This window comes from Rhinopithecus bieti, unplaced genomic scaffold (assembly GCF_001698545.2).
Source record: "Rhinopithecus bieti isolate Rb0 unplaced genomic scaffold, ASM169854v2 scaffold_15776, whole genome shotgun sequence".
NCBI lineage: Eukaryota > Metazoa > Chordata > Mammalia > Primates > Cercopithecidae > Rhinopithecus > Rhinopithecus bieti.
The window spans coordinates 2,078,871-2,093,892 of NW_016808836.1; the positions used below are offsets into that span (position 1 = coordinate 2,078,871).

A 15,022-nucleotide genomic window follows, 5' to 3' on the forward strand; every position below is an offset into this window, starting at 1 on the left:
GGCCGCTTCCCGCGGGGCCTCAGCCCTCCCGCGCGTCCCCACGGCCGCCGCGATGACGTGGGCCCTGGCCTGGGCCTGGCGCCCTCGGCCACCCTCGTGTCGCTGTCGTCCGTGTCTGACTGCAACTCCACGCGTTCACTACTGCGCTCTGACAGCGATGAGGCCGCGCCGGCCGCGCCCTCCCCACCACCCTCCCCGCCCGCGCCCACACCCTCGCCCAGCGCCAACCCCCTGGTGGACCTGGAGCTGGAGAGCTTCAAGAAGGACCCCCGCCAGTCGCTCACGCCCACCCACGTCACGGCTGCATGCGCCGTGAGCCGCGGGCACCGGCGGACGCCATCGGACGGGGCACTGGGGCAGCGGGGGCCTCCCGAGCCCGCGGGCCATGGCCCTGGTGAGTGAGGTGCCCCGCACCCAGGCCGCAGAAAACCCCTTCTTTCCTCCTCTGCCAGGGTCGCAAGTCCAGCCCAGCCACGACCCCTCAAGCAGCCAATCCTCCTGCTTCTTGTGGAAGAAGGAGGGTCTGTGTCCGTTTAGCCCTCACTCCTGGAGGCATTGGGGGTCTCCAGGGGACTGAGACACAGGTGGCAAACTGATGCCTACAAGGCTAGACAGGTGCCTTTAGCAGTGGTGACCAGCATGACTATTGCCAATTCTTACACAGCCTAGACACTGTTCTCCTCCATCTGTTAACTGGGTGGGAGATGCAGCCATGGCAGTGTTATTAAGTACCCACGTCAGGCACTGTGCTGCTTATTGTAAGTTATTATTTTATTTGCTCCTCACCCGTGCAGTGAGGCTCCATTTTTATCCCCCTTCAGAGATAAGCCATGCCTGAGGTCTCTGCATGAGCTTAGCCCAATGTGGGAGAGTCGGGAAGACCAGGGCTTTGGCCCCAGCGGCTGCTGCTAAGCAGCCGCTCCAGAAGGTTGAGGAACATGCCAGGGTCCACCTAGAGGAGCAAGCAGCTGGGAGTGGTCCCAGCCTAGGTCAAGGTCCCAGCACTGCCACACTGCAGATGGAAATTGGATGCAGCAAGATCCATGGATTTCTCGAGAGAAACCAGAACTCATGCTTTTCATGTAAAAGCTCTGGCCTTTTTTTAATGCTACCCTCTGCCCCACCCCACTCACCTCCTCTGAACCTCTTTTACCAGGCCCTCGTGACCTTCTGGACTTCCCCCGCCTGCCCGCACCCCCAGGCCCTGTTTCCAGCTCGCCGCCGGTCCCCCGATTTCCCAGGCCGCCCCACCACCCTGACCTTTGCCCGGAGACCTCGGCCGGCTGCCAGTCGCCCCCGCTTGGACCCCTGGAAACTGGTCTCCTTCGGCCGGACACTCACCATCTCGCCTCCCAGCAGGCCAGACACTCCGGAGAGCCCTGGGCCCCCCAGCATGCAGCCCACGCTGCTGGACATGGACATGGAGGGGCAGAACCAGGACAGCACAGTGCCCCTGTGTGGGGCCCACGGCTCCCACTAAGGCCTGCCCACCACTGCCCGCCTGGGCAGCCATGAATGTAGCGCCCCAGGCCCCGCCCCAGCCCGCCATGCCACAAGGCGGGGGAGGCCCTGGGCAGGATGTTCACTCTATTTATTGGGGAAGGAGGGAGGGGGGAACACTTAACTTATTCCTTTATACCCCAGGGGGTGGAGCCCTGTGCCCGCCCTGCACTGGGGGGAGGGTGGGCAGGGATACTCAGGGACAGGGCATCATGGGGGATTTGGCACAAAATGGAGCATTAAAGGTAACCCCTGCCCCCTACCGTGCTTGACTGTCTTCCTTTTCCTTTTTTTTTTTTTTGGATACAGAGTCTTGCTCTGTCACCCAGGCTGGAGTGTAGTGGCACCATCTCAGCTCACTGCAACTTCCGCCTCCTGGGTTCAAGTGATTCTTCTGCCTCAGCCTCATGAGTAGCTGGGATTACAGTCTCCCGCCACCACACCTGGCTAATTTTTGTATTTTTGGTAGAGACAGGGTTTCACCATGTTGACCAGGCTGCTCCCAAACTCCAGACCTGAAGTGATCTCAGCCTCCCAAAGTGCTGGGATTACAGGCATGAGCCACTGCGCCTGGCCTAGACGTGTTTTTTTCCCTGGCCCAGGCCCTGATGCTAGGTCATCCTAGCGGAACATTCCCCCCCCCCCAACCCCACACACCCTCCCTGGGCTTCTCTGGATTTCTAAGGTCCAAAGGATGAGGCCCTCCCTGGTCCCCCCAAGAACACCACACAAAGAAGTTGTGATCAGTGACAAGTGTTTTACCAACGAACACATGAGTCAAGGGAAGTTACATGGTGAGGTGGGAGGGTGAGGGGTAGAGAGGTCCCCCTGGGTTGGCCTCAGCCAATTACATCCCGAGTCTGGGCCCCAGCCCCACTGTCTTCCCGCTGGAGGCTGCAACGGTTCATCTTCAGCTGAGTCAGCTGGATGTAACGGAGCACATTGGTGTCTGCAGGGGAGGTGGGCAGGGCATCATCTGGGTGTCCTGGGGCAGCAGGTGACTTCCACACCACCCTGGCTCACACCCCATTCTCCGAAGTCACCAGCAGCTCTCTCACACAGCCAGCAGAGCCAGAGCCCTTCCTCAAAGCCCCAGCCCCAGCCAGCAAAGCGGAGGCATCGCACACTTCTACGTGCCTGTATTTGCGGCGCCCTCTGCCAGGAATGCCTCTTCTCAGAGGCTCCTGTCACACTTCTCATCCTCCAGTGACATCTGCAAGAAGTCTGTTCTCTCCCAGCCACTTAACGGGAAAACTAATCTCGTCTCTGCTCCCACAACTCTGCACCTGTTGTAATCTCTCTTCCTTCCTCATTGGCTCTTAATACAAAACCGAGTGTTGTGTCTGCCCTCCTGCACTCATGTGTGTAAGTGCACACATGCACGCACACACACACACACCAATTTCCTGGCATCGCCCACCCGAGTGGATGAGTGGATGGTGGAGGCAGTGAATGAACAGGTGTGTGTGAATGGGTGAGTGGAGGAATGAGTGTGTGCGGTAGGCGGCCGTAGGAGGGGGTAATTGAGATGACAATGGGTGGATAGGAAAGTGGCTAAGCAAGTGAATAGGAGATATCAGGTGTGGCAATGACAGTAGATGAGAAATGACTGGGGAGATGTCAGAGGAGCGATAGGTGGATGGATGATTGAATGGCGGGTGAAGGGCGGGGTGGATGAACGGATGAGTGGGCGTGTAGGGAGTAGGTGGGTGGCACAGCCCTCCCTAGAGGCAGCTCCGCGGGAGGAGGGCTCTGCTGTTCTGCCCTGATCTTCCTGCCGCTCCAGCCCCTTTCACCGCCCTGGGCCCAGCCCTCACCTCTACCCCACCCCGCCACTCACCTGTGGGTTCCCGGCTGCGGGCCTCCTGCAGGTAGCGCAGTGCGCGTGCGTAGTCGCCCAGGTGGTAGAAGGCAATGCCGGCGCGATAGGTGGCCTTGAAGTTGCCCTGCTGTTTCTCCAGCACCTTGAGACAGTACTCGCGCACGCGCTCGTAGTTTACCAGCTCCGACTGCAGCAGGCAAGCTGCGGGGGCGGCGGGGCCGGCACTCTCAGAGCCTGCTGGCACCCCCAAAACCCACCTGACCTCTAGGAGCCGGGCCTCCAGGCTGCAGGGAACCCGGCCTAAGGGATTGCTCTGGCAACCGGGGGCGCCAATCCGCTCGCCTATCAAAACAGACGCAACTGCGCCGCCGCTAGGTGGCGCCAAAACACGGACTGGCGCCACTGGGCGATCCACCCGGAGCTGTCGGTGGGCAAGAGCACTAAGGGCCCTAACCGGGGCGAGGGCCGGGACCTCGAGCGGCTGGCTCAAAGCAGACTTCCTCACCTTAGGTCCACGTGCGGCCAGGGGGTAGAAAGAATGACTCAGGGGAAGCGGGGGCCTGAAGACCCGACCCAACGAACATTTCCTGCATCCCAGCTCCCTCTAGCCACAGAATCTTGTCATCCCCTACCCCTAATCCCTTTCCTTGATCAAGCTCTGAAGTCTCCCCCAGAAGCCCACAGCCCTGGACCCTTCAGTCCCAGAGCCCTTGCCGCCACAAGTCGCCAAGCTCTCCCTACTGCCCCCTCCCCTTGTGCCCCATCCCCCCACCCTCCGACGGCGTACCCGTGAGGGAGTCGTAACACTCCACCTCCGTGCTCTCCACCAGGCGCCGCTGCTCCTCGCTGAGACGCGCCGGCCCGGGGCTGCTGGTGGGCCCGGGGCGGGGGCGGGCAGGCCGCCAGGGCGGGCCCCCTGCGCCGCCTTCAGCTGAAGCAGCGCTCGGTGGTACTTGCCGATGGCCTCCCGGAACTTCTTCTCTCGGTAGCAGCGCTGGCCCTCTGCCTTGAACGCCACGGCGGCCCGCAGGCTGCTGTCGAGAGCTGCGCCCAGGCTCCCCGACGGCTCTGGGGTAGGACCCGGACGAGCCGAGCCATGGCGGGAGCCCGAGCCCGGGCCGGGGCCCGGAGGGGAGATGGCGGGAGGCGGGCGCGGCGGGGGCTCCGGGGCAGCGCTGAGCATCAGCACCGGGGACAGCGCGCCGCGCTGCATTGTGGGAAACTCCTGCCGCCGCCGCTGCAGCTACCGCATCGCCCCCCGCGGGGCTGGTCCCCACCCTTTCTCCGCCCCCTCACCTCCGGCAGCCGACTCCGCCTGCCCCCTATGGGTCTAGGGAAACCCCTCGAGACTTCCCCCATGCTCACTCTCAGATTAGCCAAGTCCTAGTTCTCCAGCCCGCCCCCCAAATTGTTCCCATTCCCCTTACCCTCCCCAACCTCCTGCCTGCTCTTCTCCCTGGTGCCCAAAGCTCCTGAAGATTTCTAGAAGGAAAAGAAGAGCCTAGGAGGAAGAGCAGGAAGACATCAGCCTCACAGAAAGCTGGCTTTCAGCCCACTGGCCATTTGGCATATCAAATGAGAACACAGGATTTGGACCCAAGCTTCCCAAATTCAAATCCCTGCTTATTTTCTCACTAGTGGTATGACTTAGACAGCTCGCTTAAACTACCTGGAACTCTGTATCCTCATCAGTAACATGGGATAATAATATCACCTTTAGGGCCAGACGTGGTGGCTCACGCCTGTAATCCCAGCACTTTAGGAGGCCCAGGCGGGTGGATCGCTTGAGGTCAGGAGTTTGAGACCAGCCTGGCCAATATGGCAAAACCCTGTCTCTACTAATATACAATATATACAAAATTTTTGTATATATACACAAAAATTAGCCTGGTGTGGTGGCATGCACCTGTAGTCCCAGCTACTCGGGAGACTGAGGCAGGAGAATCGCTTGAACCTGGGAGGCAGAGGTTGCAGTGAGCCGAGATTGTGCCACTTCACTCCAGCCTGGGTGACAGAGGGAGATGCTGTCTCAAAAAAGGGAAGGAAAGGAAAGGAAAGGAAAAAGAAAAGAAAAGAAATACATTAAAAATAATACCACCTTTGGGATTCATCTGTTAATTTATGAAACAATTATTCACTGATGTCCTTTCTGTGCCCAGCTCTGTGCTGGATGATGCTGGGACATAGCAGGGACTGCGTGAGCTTCAGACCCTACCCTCATTGGGCCCCCAGTTCAGTGGGAAGACAGACCAGTGACCAGACAGTGACAGCCCTGAGCACGCTAGCCTGGGAAGCACAGGCAGAGGGGTCAGGGCCGAGGTGGAAGAGGCACAGGCAGGGGGTCAGGACTGGGATGTAGAAGGTACCTGCCCTGGGCTGAGGTGGTGATAAAGTCTTCCTGGAAGAGGGAATAACTCTATAAACAAGAGAGATCTCCTTATTGCCCTCACCCAGCTCGCCTGTCTATGGGGGAAAACTAGTGAGAAGGCGAACAAGTCCCCAGGAAAGGAAGCATGCAGGAAGCTTTCAAGAAAAAAACCAAGGGTGAATGAGTCAATTGCCCTTCAGTCCTCCTTAGCCGACTCTTTAGTTGTGGAACCTGGCCCAAGTTCCTCTATCGTCCTCCTTGGACTTCCTCTTGTGACATGAGGATAAAAGGCAAGTTAACCTCAGAGCGGTTGCAGGAATGGAATTATCTTATTCAGGTAAGGCACTTAGCACAGGGCTTCATACATTAATGGGCACTTAACAACTGGTGTTCTTATCATCCATTAGACTCTGAGTCATGTGATCATGAGGGCCTGGCTCTGAGTCAGCATCCATATATAGTTGTTGAATGAATGAGTGTGAGTGAAAGGCATTATGCATTACTACTCCTTCCCCCTCCCCTGAGGGAGAAGGGAGAGAGACCCACTCTCCCCACCTCCACCCTCACAGCACATCCTCCAGCTGGAGGTCCCATGGCAGGTCACATGTGACAGACAGAAACCGGAACTCAGCACCTTTCATCTCAACCACAGCATCTGCCTCTATCTCTTATTGTACTTTGCTGTAAAACGCTTTTACTGAGTGAATTTCTCCCTTATCCCTGGGGTCCAGCCTTGAACACCTCAGGGGCGCAAACATTTTCCTCTCTGTATCTCCAAACCCAGGCTCAGTTAGGAGTGTAAAACTCCTGAGTTTGAGTTCTTGAGCAGTGCACACACCTTTCCCCACCTTGGGTGTGTCTGTTTTGTAATTAAAAACACGGAGATCTGGCTGGGTGCAGTGGCTCACACCGGTAATCCCAGGACTTTGGGAGGCTGGGGCAGGTGGATCACCTGAACTCAGGAGTTCGAGACCAGCCTGGGCAACATGGCAAAACCGTGTCTCTACCAAAAATACAAAAATTAGCCAGGTATGGTGACATGCGCCAGTGGTCCCAGCTACTTGGAAGGCTGAGGTGGGAGGATTGCTTGAACCCAAGAGGTGGAAGTTTCGGTGAACTGAGATCACACCACTGCATTCCAACCTGAATGATGAAAGAGTGAGACCCTGTCTCAAAAAAAAAAAAAAAAAAAAAAAGATCCGTTGATTCATAACCATGTTTTCTGACCAAGTAAATGCCTAGGTACCTGGGCACAGTAGCAGAGGACAACCATACCTAAAATCACATCCTGCTGGGGTGCAATGTTAACACTTTTATAACACCTCCTAGGTGTCAGACATTGTCATAAAGCTTTCCTTTTTTTTTTTTTTTTTTTTTTTGAGACGGAGTCTTGGACTGTCTCTGGGCTGGGGCTGGAGTGCAATGACGTGACCTCGGCTCACGGCAACCTCCACCTCCCAGGTTCAAGCGATTCTCTTGCCTCAGCCTCCTGAGTAGCTCGGATTACAGGTGCCGGCCACCATGCCGGCTAATTTGCTGTAGTTTTAGTAGAGACAGGGTTTCACTATGTTGACCAAGCCGGTCTCGAATTCCTGACCTCGTGATCCGCCAGCCTCGGCCTCCAAAAGTGCTGGGATTACAGGCTTGAGCCACCGCACCTGGCCGCTTTACGTATATTTTAACTCACATCCTCACCACAGTGTCGGGAGGTTGGTACCATAATTATCCCCGTTGACACCTGGGCACTTCCCAGGTTAAGCATATCAGACCCCATTGATCAAACTCTCAGCATCCAGGACTTACTACTACAAACTGATGACATTCACAGAGCATCTTCCAGGCCTGGGAGACCCTATCTTCATAGCCCAGTATATGTGATGCCTTGGGCTTGTACTACCATTAAGAAATATTGAATTAGGCCGGGTGTGGTGGCTCACTTCTGTAATCCCAGCACTTTGGGAGGCCGAGGCGGGAGGATCACCTAAGGTTAGAAGTTCAAGACCAGTCTGACCAACATGGTGACACTCGTCTCTACTAAAAATAGAAAACTTAGCTGAGCGTGGTGGCAGGCGCCTGTAATCCCAGCTATTTGGGAGGCTGAGGCAGGAGAATCATTTGAACCCGGGAGGCGGAGTTTGCAGTGAGCTGAGACCGCGCCATTGCACTCCAGCAGCCTGGGCAACAAGAACGAAACTCCGTCTCAAAAAAAAAAAGGAAATACTGAATTAGTTGACATCTAAACGCAGATTTAGAATTGCAGAATTTCAGATTTACTTGAATACGATCTGAAAAGCTGGTAACATCGAGATAGCATTTCTTCTGACCGGGGGCGGGCATTCTTAGTTCTTCACAGTCCCCATCCTTCGTGATTTCTTGCCAGTCCTTAAGGGATCCCAGTTTTATCCTGCTGAATGGCTCTTGGGGAAGCCCGCCATTGCCCCCTGGTGGAGGAGCTCAGAATTTGCATTTTATCTCCCAGCAACCATTAAAGGAAGTGGTAAGAACATCCAATCAGAGGGATGCGAGGCCTGCAAAGCGACCAATCAAAAGCTAGAAGGGACTGGAAATCGCCCAATGAGGTCAGACAGCGCTCAAAATAAAATACATTCTTTTATTGAGATGAGAGACGGACACACACTGGGAGGGTTTTGGTTTTTTTTGTTGTTGTGACTGAGTCTCAGCGCTCAGGGGGGCTCAGGCTGGAGGCAGCGAAGCAGGCAGGCGGCGGCGAGGCTGGTGCCCTGGCGCTGGGGCCGAGCGTACTTGAGGAAGACGGCGGCGCGGCCCGGCGCGGGACCTCGGAGCGCAGCGCGGGCCATGCACGGCTCGAGGGGGCCCAGTTCCTCGGGGCTGCAGCAGGGAGATGGAGAAACTAAGGTAGGGCAAGGGGTTGGAGATGACCCATCCTTGGAACTGGAGACTCGAGGCTGAGAAGCAGCGTCGATGTGGGTCCCCACGGACGGGTCAGGGGCTCTCTTGAGATCCGGTACGCGTCCCATCCTCAACTGGAGTGACTAGGTGAGCACCGGGGAGAGGTGGATACCCGATTCTTCCTACAGGGCGCGGCTAGTGCGGAGTCCGAACATTCGAGGAAGCAAAGAGGGAGGACGGGCAGCCATCCTGTCTATCCTGGGGGAAACTGGTTCGCCCTGCCACCTGGTAGCATGGTTAGCGGCCCTAGCAGCTAAAGGGACCCCCATCCATCACCAGATACAGAGATGGAGCACTCGAGGCCTGGGAGACCCTTCGTTCTCAGCCCTGGAAGGCAACAGGAGCATCTTCTGGGCCTGGGAGACGATCTTCCACCCTGGGGCAAGGTTAAGAGCCGCCAGATCTGGACCAATGGGGTCCTCCCTCTCCATTTTCTCCTACACACAGAAAAATCAAGTCTAGGTGCCACCTCCTCCCCAATAATGGTCCCTCATTCTCTGAGACGGTAAAAATGACCAGGAAGGGAAGTCCCTGAAGCTGCTGTGATCCCATACAGGCCCTCCGCCAAGACTACACCTGTAAAGTTCCGGCTGAAGCCTGGAGCCCGCGCCGTCTAGCAAGCGGTGCGCCAGGCTCAGAGCCGCAGCCGCGCGACGACCTGGCTCCCATCCCGCAGCCTCGGCCTCCAGTAAAGACAGCTCCAGGAAGTAGGTGGCAAGTAGCATCACCTGTAAGTGAGGCGGGGCGACTGTCAGGCCACGCCCCACCTCGCGTCGGCCACGCCCCCACCCCCGTATCCACAAGGATTCACCTGGGGGCTGCTCCCTGCCAGCGCGGCCAGCAGCCCGAGGCACAGCAGCGGACCCGGGTGGTGTAGCCGGAAATCCAGGCGGCTCAGGATGCGGCGCTCGGCTCGCAGCAGCTCCGCCCGCGAGAAGGAGTCGGCGCTCAGGAGGCAGAGGAAGGCGGGCTGCAGATGGGGAATGCGGGGGGAGGTGAAGGAGTCTTTGATCCCGGCTCTTTACTCCCTGCCCTGGAAAGGCCCCAGGTTCCGGACCTCAGTTTCCTGGTGTGTAAAATGGGGCCATTGGCCGGGCGCGGTGGCTCAAGCCTGTAATCCCAGCACTTTGGGAGGCCGAGACGGGCGGATCACGAGGTCAGGAGATCGAGACCATCCTGGCTAACACGGTGAAACCCCGTCTCTACTAAAAAATACAAAAAACTAGCCGGGCGCCGTGGCGGGCGCCTGTAGTCCCAGCTACTCGGGAGGCTGAGGCAGGAGAAGGGCGTAAACCCGGGAGGCGGAGCTTGCAGTGAGCTGAGATCCGGCCACTGCACTCCAGCCTGGGCGCCAGAGCGAGACTCTGTCTCAAAAAAAAAAAAAAAAATGGGGCCATTGACTTGTGTCTGGAAGTCGTAGAGAGCACGGGCTTGAGAGTCCTGGGTTCAAGACCTGGGTTCGAGTTCAAACCCCACCATCTGCTCACTGTGACACACAGGACATTCACTTAGGCTCTCTGCCTCATTCCCAACCCCTCCCCGCCCCCCGTAAAACAGATACTACTCCCTGCTTCACCAGGCAGTTCTGATAAGGCACTAAATTCATGCATGTTGACGGTAACTATTCAAGATGGCCTAGTTTATATTATTTTTATTTACTTTTCTAAATTAGAGACGAGGTCACCTTGGTTTCCCAAAGTGATGTATTTTTTTGTTTGTTTTTTTTTTTTTGTTTTGTTTTGTTTGGAGTGCAGTGGCGCGACCTCACCTCACTGCAACCTCCGCCTCCTGGATTCAAGCAATTGTCCTACCTCAGCCTCCTGAGTAGCTGGGACTACCGGCGTGCACCACCACGCGGGGCTAATTTTTGTGTTTACAGTAGAGACAGCCTTTCACCATGTTGGTCAGGCTGGTCTCAAACTCCTGACCTCAAGTGATCTGCCCATCTCAACCTCCCAAAGTGCTGAGATTACAGGCGTGAGCCACCACCCCCAGCCTTAAGATAGACTATTCTAGACAGAATCGAAGTTCCAACTGTTTGATGTGGGGCAAGTGTCTTCCTCTCTCTGGACCTCGGTCCCCTCTTCTGTTTAAGGGACACATTGACAGCCCCTCCCTCATACATGTTGGGAATCCCAGACACAGCACGGTGCTTGGCACACAGTAGGCACTGAATCAGTGACTCCCCAAAGGACTCCATCCACCCTCCCAAACCCCACCCCGGAAGTACCTCGGGAAGCACGCACTCTTCCATTTTGCACGCCACAAACAGGCAGGCCACACCCAGCAGCTGCAGGCGATGTAGGCGCACGTGGCCAGCACTCAGGTAGGAATCAAGCAGGTGCACCGCCAGGTAAAGTGTGTCACTAGCCAGACCCAGGTACTCCTGAGGAGGGGCACAGGTGACCACGGGGTCCCGGGCGGCGATGCAAACTCAGCCCCCCACACCCTTCCAGATACCTACGTGCACCTGGACCAGCCAGTCTACCACCAGGGCGCGCATCTCCGGGGTCACAGCGCGGGGCAGGGCTCTCTGGGGCAGCACGCGGCACACCTGGGATTAGGGCAGGGACGCCTCACTCTCCACACCTGTGCCTCTGCCTGTCTCCTGAGCTCCAGCCCTGGGTGTAGCAGCCTCCTCCAGTCAGTTGGACATCTCAGCTGTGCCACACCCAAACTGGCCTCCAAATGAGCTCCTCTTACGTGTCCTCACCTAGAACTCTAGGCTTTGTTTCAGATGCCTCCATACCCACCTCTCCAATCTGTAGCCCCCAGAGCCACATAGTCTCCTGGGTGTCTCCCCCTAGGTTCCCAGAACTTCACCTTTTTTTTTTTTTTTGGATGGAGTCTCACTCTGTTGCCCAGGTGGGAGTGCAATGGCACAATCTCGGCTCACTGCAACATCCACCTCCTGGGTTCAAGCGATTCTCTCGCCTCAGCCTCCCGAGTAGCTGGCGTTACAGGCATGCAGCACCACGCCTGGTTAATTTTTGTATTTTTGTAGAGATGGGGTTTCACCATGTTGACCAAACTGGTCTTGAACTCCTGACCTCAGGTGATCTGCCCACCTTGGCCTCCCAAAGTGCTGGGATTACCGGTATGAGCCACTGCGCCTGGCCTCAGACTTCAACTCTTGACCACCAATCCTCAACCCCTCTGCCTCAGAGCACCCAAAAGGGTCTTCCCAAAGAAAGATCTGACCAAGGAACTCCCCAGCTTAAAACCCTTCCATGGCTCCCAGTACCCTTGGAGAAAACTCTAATTTCTTTCAGGCTCTGCTTCAACATCACCTCTTCCCTCTCTCCCCTGACAACCCACACATCAGCCACAGCCACCTTCTTCTTGGCTCCTAGACTATACCAAGCCCATTTCTACCCCAGCTCCTTTGCACTTCCTGTTTCTTCTACAGAGGGTCCTTCCTCAACTCCTTGCACGGCCTTTCTGTCATTCAACTAACATCACCATGACTTTATCTATACTCCTCCCACCCAATCACTATCTCTTTGTCTCAGCATTTTCACTCTGAAGATGTCTCCCTGTGTGCTTTGTCTATTTGGCCACTAGGCTGCCAGTCCCACGAGGGCAGGGACTTCTGCCCGGAACACAGGTGTCTCTCAGGTCCTCACAGAGATCCTGGCCCAGGAGAGTCGCTGGCAAGACGTTAAATAAACTCCTCCCTTCAGTCTTCCTGCCGCAGCACCCCTCTCATAGGGATGTCTGAAGGCTGGCGAGGGCAACGCTTTGGTGTGTATGGCCTTTCCCTAACTGTCCTATATGTTTGCTCATCTCCCCAGAACGAGGCCAGCATTGCAGCATCTCCAGCGCTTAAAACATTTGCTACTAAACCATTAAATATTTGTTGAATAAATGTGGAGGATAAGTACGGGGACCACAAACACCCCAGGAGGGCCTGTAAAGAGCCCGGGGACGGTGGGAAAGGGCATTCCCAGAGGTAGAAACGGCGCTCTGTGAAAACAAAACAACAGCCTGGACGTTGCAGGGAAGGAATGCCGGCCGCCAGTGATGGGGAGGAGAGAGGCTGGAGCGGTGGGAGTTCAGAGGTGGTGTTGAGTGGGTGCTGGGTGGGGGGCTGGCATCGGCCTCACCAGGGCAGGCAGCAGGTCGGCTCACCATGGCTTCGGCGAAGATGTCCCCGGCGTACTCGCGTTCTCCCTGCAGCCCCAGCGCGCTCAGCGCCTCCTCCAGCCCTGGCGGCCTCTCCAGGCGTCTTGGGGAGACACTGGGGCCCGAGGGGAAGCCGTCGGGGACTGGGTCGCTTGAAGGCTCTGCATCGAGGGAGGCAGCGGGACTCTGCAAAGGAGAGGGCCTGGGGGCTCAGCACCTAAAGAGAGACCCGAGCCGGGAGCCGGGACCCTGGTCCCTGCCTCTCACCAGCATCCTCCAGGAGGGTGTTGCGGGCGAGGCCAAGCACGGACCCTTGCAGCTAGGGGAAGAGAGGCGCGGCGGGCGCTTTAAATGCGCCTGGGCGCGTGCGCACTGAGCCCGCCTCACCTGGGCAGGTGCACAAAGGTGAGTGCCCCGCAGGCTGGCTCTGTCCTCTCAAAGCCCTCTGAGGTCGGGCAGCTGGAGACAGAGCCTCATCCTGCTGCCCAGAAGCAGCCCCTCTGAGCCTCACTTTCCTCAACCATTAAGTCAGGAGGATTTCAAAAGGTAGAATCAGGGTTTGCACCGTCAGAGGATGGATGTACAAACAAGATCAGAGGTTAGAATGACCCTTGTGGTGTCCGTGTCGCAATGGAATTGGAGATAAAATTGTGTGAACACATATATAGAAGTAAGTGTTGGGTATGCAAACATGTATTTCCTAGCTTAGTCCACTGGGAGGGCTTAAGAGCAGCGACACCCCAATAGTAAGAAGCACCGTACCATCCAGGCCCTGGCCACCGCATCCCATTCTCCACTAAAAGGAACCAGGTCTACTTGGAGAAATAGCTGATCCCAGGGTCATACAAGAGAAGATACAAGATCTGGAATACTTATGTGTGGCAGAAAGTGTCCCAATGGCAGGGCAAGTCACGTAGATGCTGAAGTCACTAGCTAAATCTAGAAAATGTGAGCATCAAGATGATGGTCATAGATCACCAACCACTGAATAAAATTAAAATACATGTTTATTCTGATATAACTCAGACAGTGGGAAAGAAAAGCTCTTCTAATCCTTAGAACGTGAACTAATAAATGTGTTTTGTTTTCAGACAGGGTCTCGCTCTGTCATGCAGGCTGGAGTGCAGTGGTGTGAACATGACTCACTGCAGCCTCAACCTCCTAGGCTCAAGTGAGCCTCCCATCTCAGCCTCCCAAGTAGCTGGGACTACAGGCGTGCGCCACCATGCTTGGCTAATTTTTAAATTTTTTGTAGAGACTGGGGTATCACTTTGTTGCCTAGGCTGGTTTTGAACTCCTGGGCTCAAGCAATCCTCCCACCTTGGCTTCCCAAAGTGCTAGGATTACAGGTGTGAGCCACCATGCCTGGCCGAACTAATAAATATAGAAGGATGGAAAATTCTGTTTGGCAACCACCACAGCATCGTTTCATGCAAGAAACATCAATAGATGTTCAAACTAGTGAGCGAACATCCGATAGGAATCAGGGTATCTACAAAACGTCTCTACACAAGATGCTAATTAACTATGTAAACCAAAAGGTATCCGAGATAGGTCTCAATTTAGAAAGTTTATTTTGCCAAAGTTAAGGACGTGCCCGTGACATAGCCTCAGGAGGTGTTCGGGGCACTGCTTGGTTTTATCATTTTTATGGAGACATGAGACGTCATCAATATGTGTAAGCTGTGCACTGGTTTGGTCCGGAAAGGCGAGACAACTTGAAGCAGGGGAGGGGGCTTCCAGGTCATAGACAAGAGACAAACGGTTGCATTGTTTGATTAGCCATTTACTGAATGCACAGTTTACAGGTACAGTCATCCATGCCTAGTCTTGCTCAAACAATAGGGCAGAGGAAGCCATCAGATATGGGTTTGTCTCACGGAAGCACAGGGATGACTTTGAACTCTGTCTTCTGTCCACAAGGAATTTCCTTGTGGGCAAATGGTGGGAGGTAAGTAGCTTTACCAAAAACCTTTAGGCCAGGAGCAGTGGCTCAGCCTGTAATCCCAGCACTTTGGGAAGCTGACGTGGGCAGATCACTGGAGGTCAGTTCGAGACCAGCCTGGCTAACATGGTGAAACCCTGTCTCTACTAAACATACAAAAAGTAACTGGGCGTGGTGGTGGGTGCCTGTCACCTCAGCTACTCAGGAGGCCGAGGTAGGAAAATCGCTTGAACTCTGGAGGCGGAGGTTGCAGAGAGCTGTGATCGTACCATGGCACGCCAGCCTGGGTGACAGAGCGAAACTCTATCTCAAAAAAAAAAAAAAAAAAAAA

The 15,022-nt window shown here is 55.7% G+C and overlaps 2 protein-coding genes across 3 annotated transcripts; both read right to left on the reverse strand.

Annotated features, from left to right (window-relative positions):
- Positions 1-2,237: 2,237 nt before the first annotated feature.
- TTC9B (tetratricopeptide repeat domain 9B) lies at positions 2,238-4,576 on the reverse strand. Its single transcript, XM_017887365.1, is given in 4 exon segments — positions 2,238-2,449; positions 3,341-3,523; positions 4,110-4,208; positions 4,211-4,576. Coding segments are annotated over 4 exon segments (717 nt in total). The 5' UTR covers positions 4,536-4,576; the 3' UTR covers positions 2,238-2,339.
- A 3,705-nt stretch (positions 4,577-8,281) lies between these two features.
- Positions 8,282-13,461, reverse strand: CCNP (cyclin P). Of its 2 annotated transcripts, XM_017887372.1 has the most exons (6): positions 12,753-13,461; positions 11,086-11,175; positions 10,852-11,007; positions 9,433-9,591; positions 9,198-9,349; positions 8,282-8,540 (listed from the first exon to the last, which is right to left on the reverse strand). In XM_017887372.1, exons 1-6 carry the CDS (start codon positions 12,753-12,755, stop codon positions 8,375-8,377), a joined length of 726 nt encoding a protein of 241 aa, XP_017742861.1. In that variant the 5' UTR covers positions 12,756-13,461; the 3' UTR covers positions 8,282-8,374. The 2 variants fall into 2 exon arrangements, with proteins under 2 accessions (XP_017742861.1, XP_017742862.1); XM_017887373.1 differs by lacking the exon at positions 11,086-11,175.
- Positions 13,462-15,022: the final 1,561 nt, after the last annotated feature.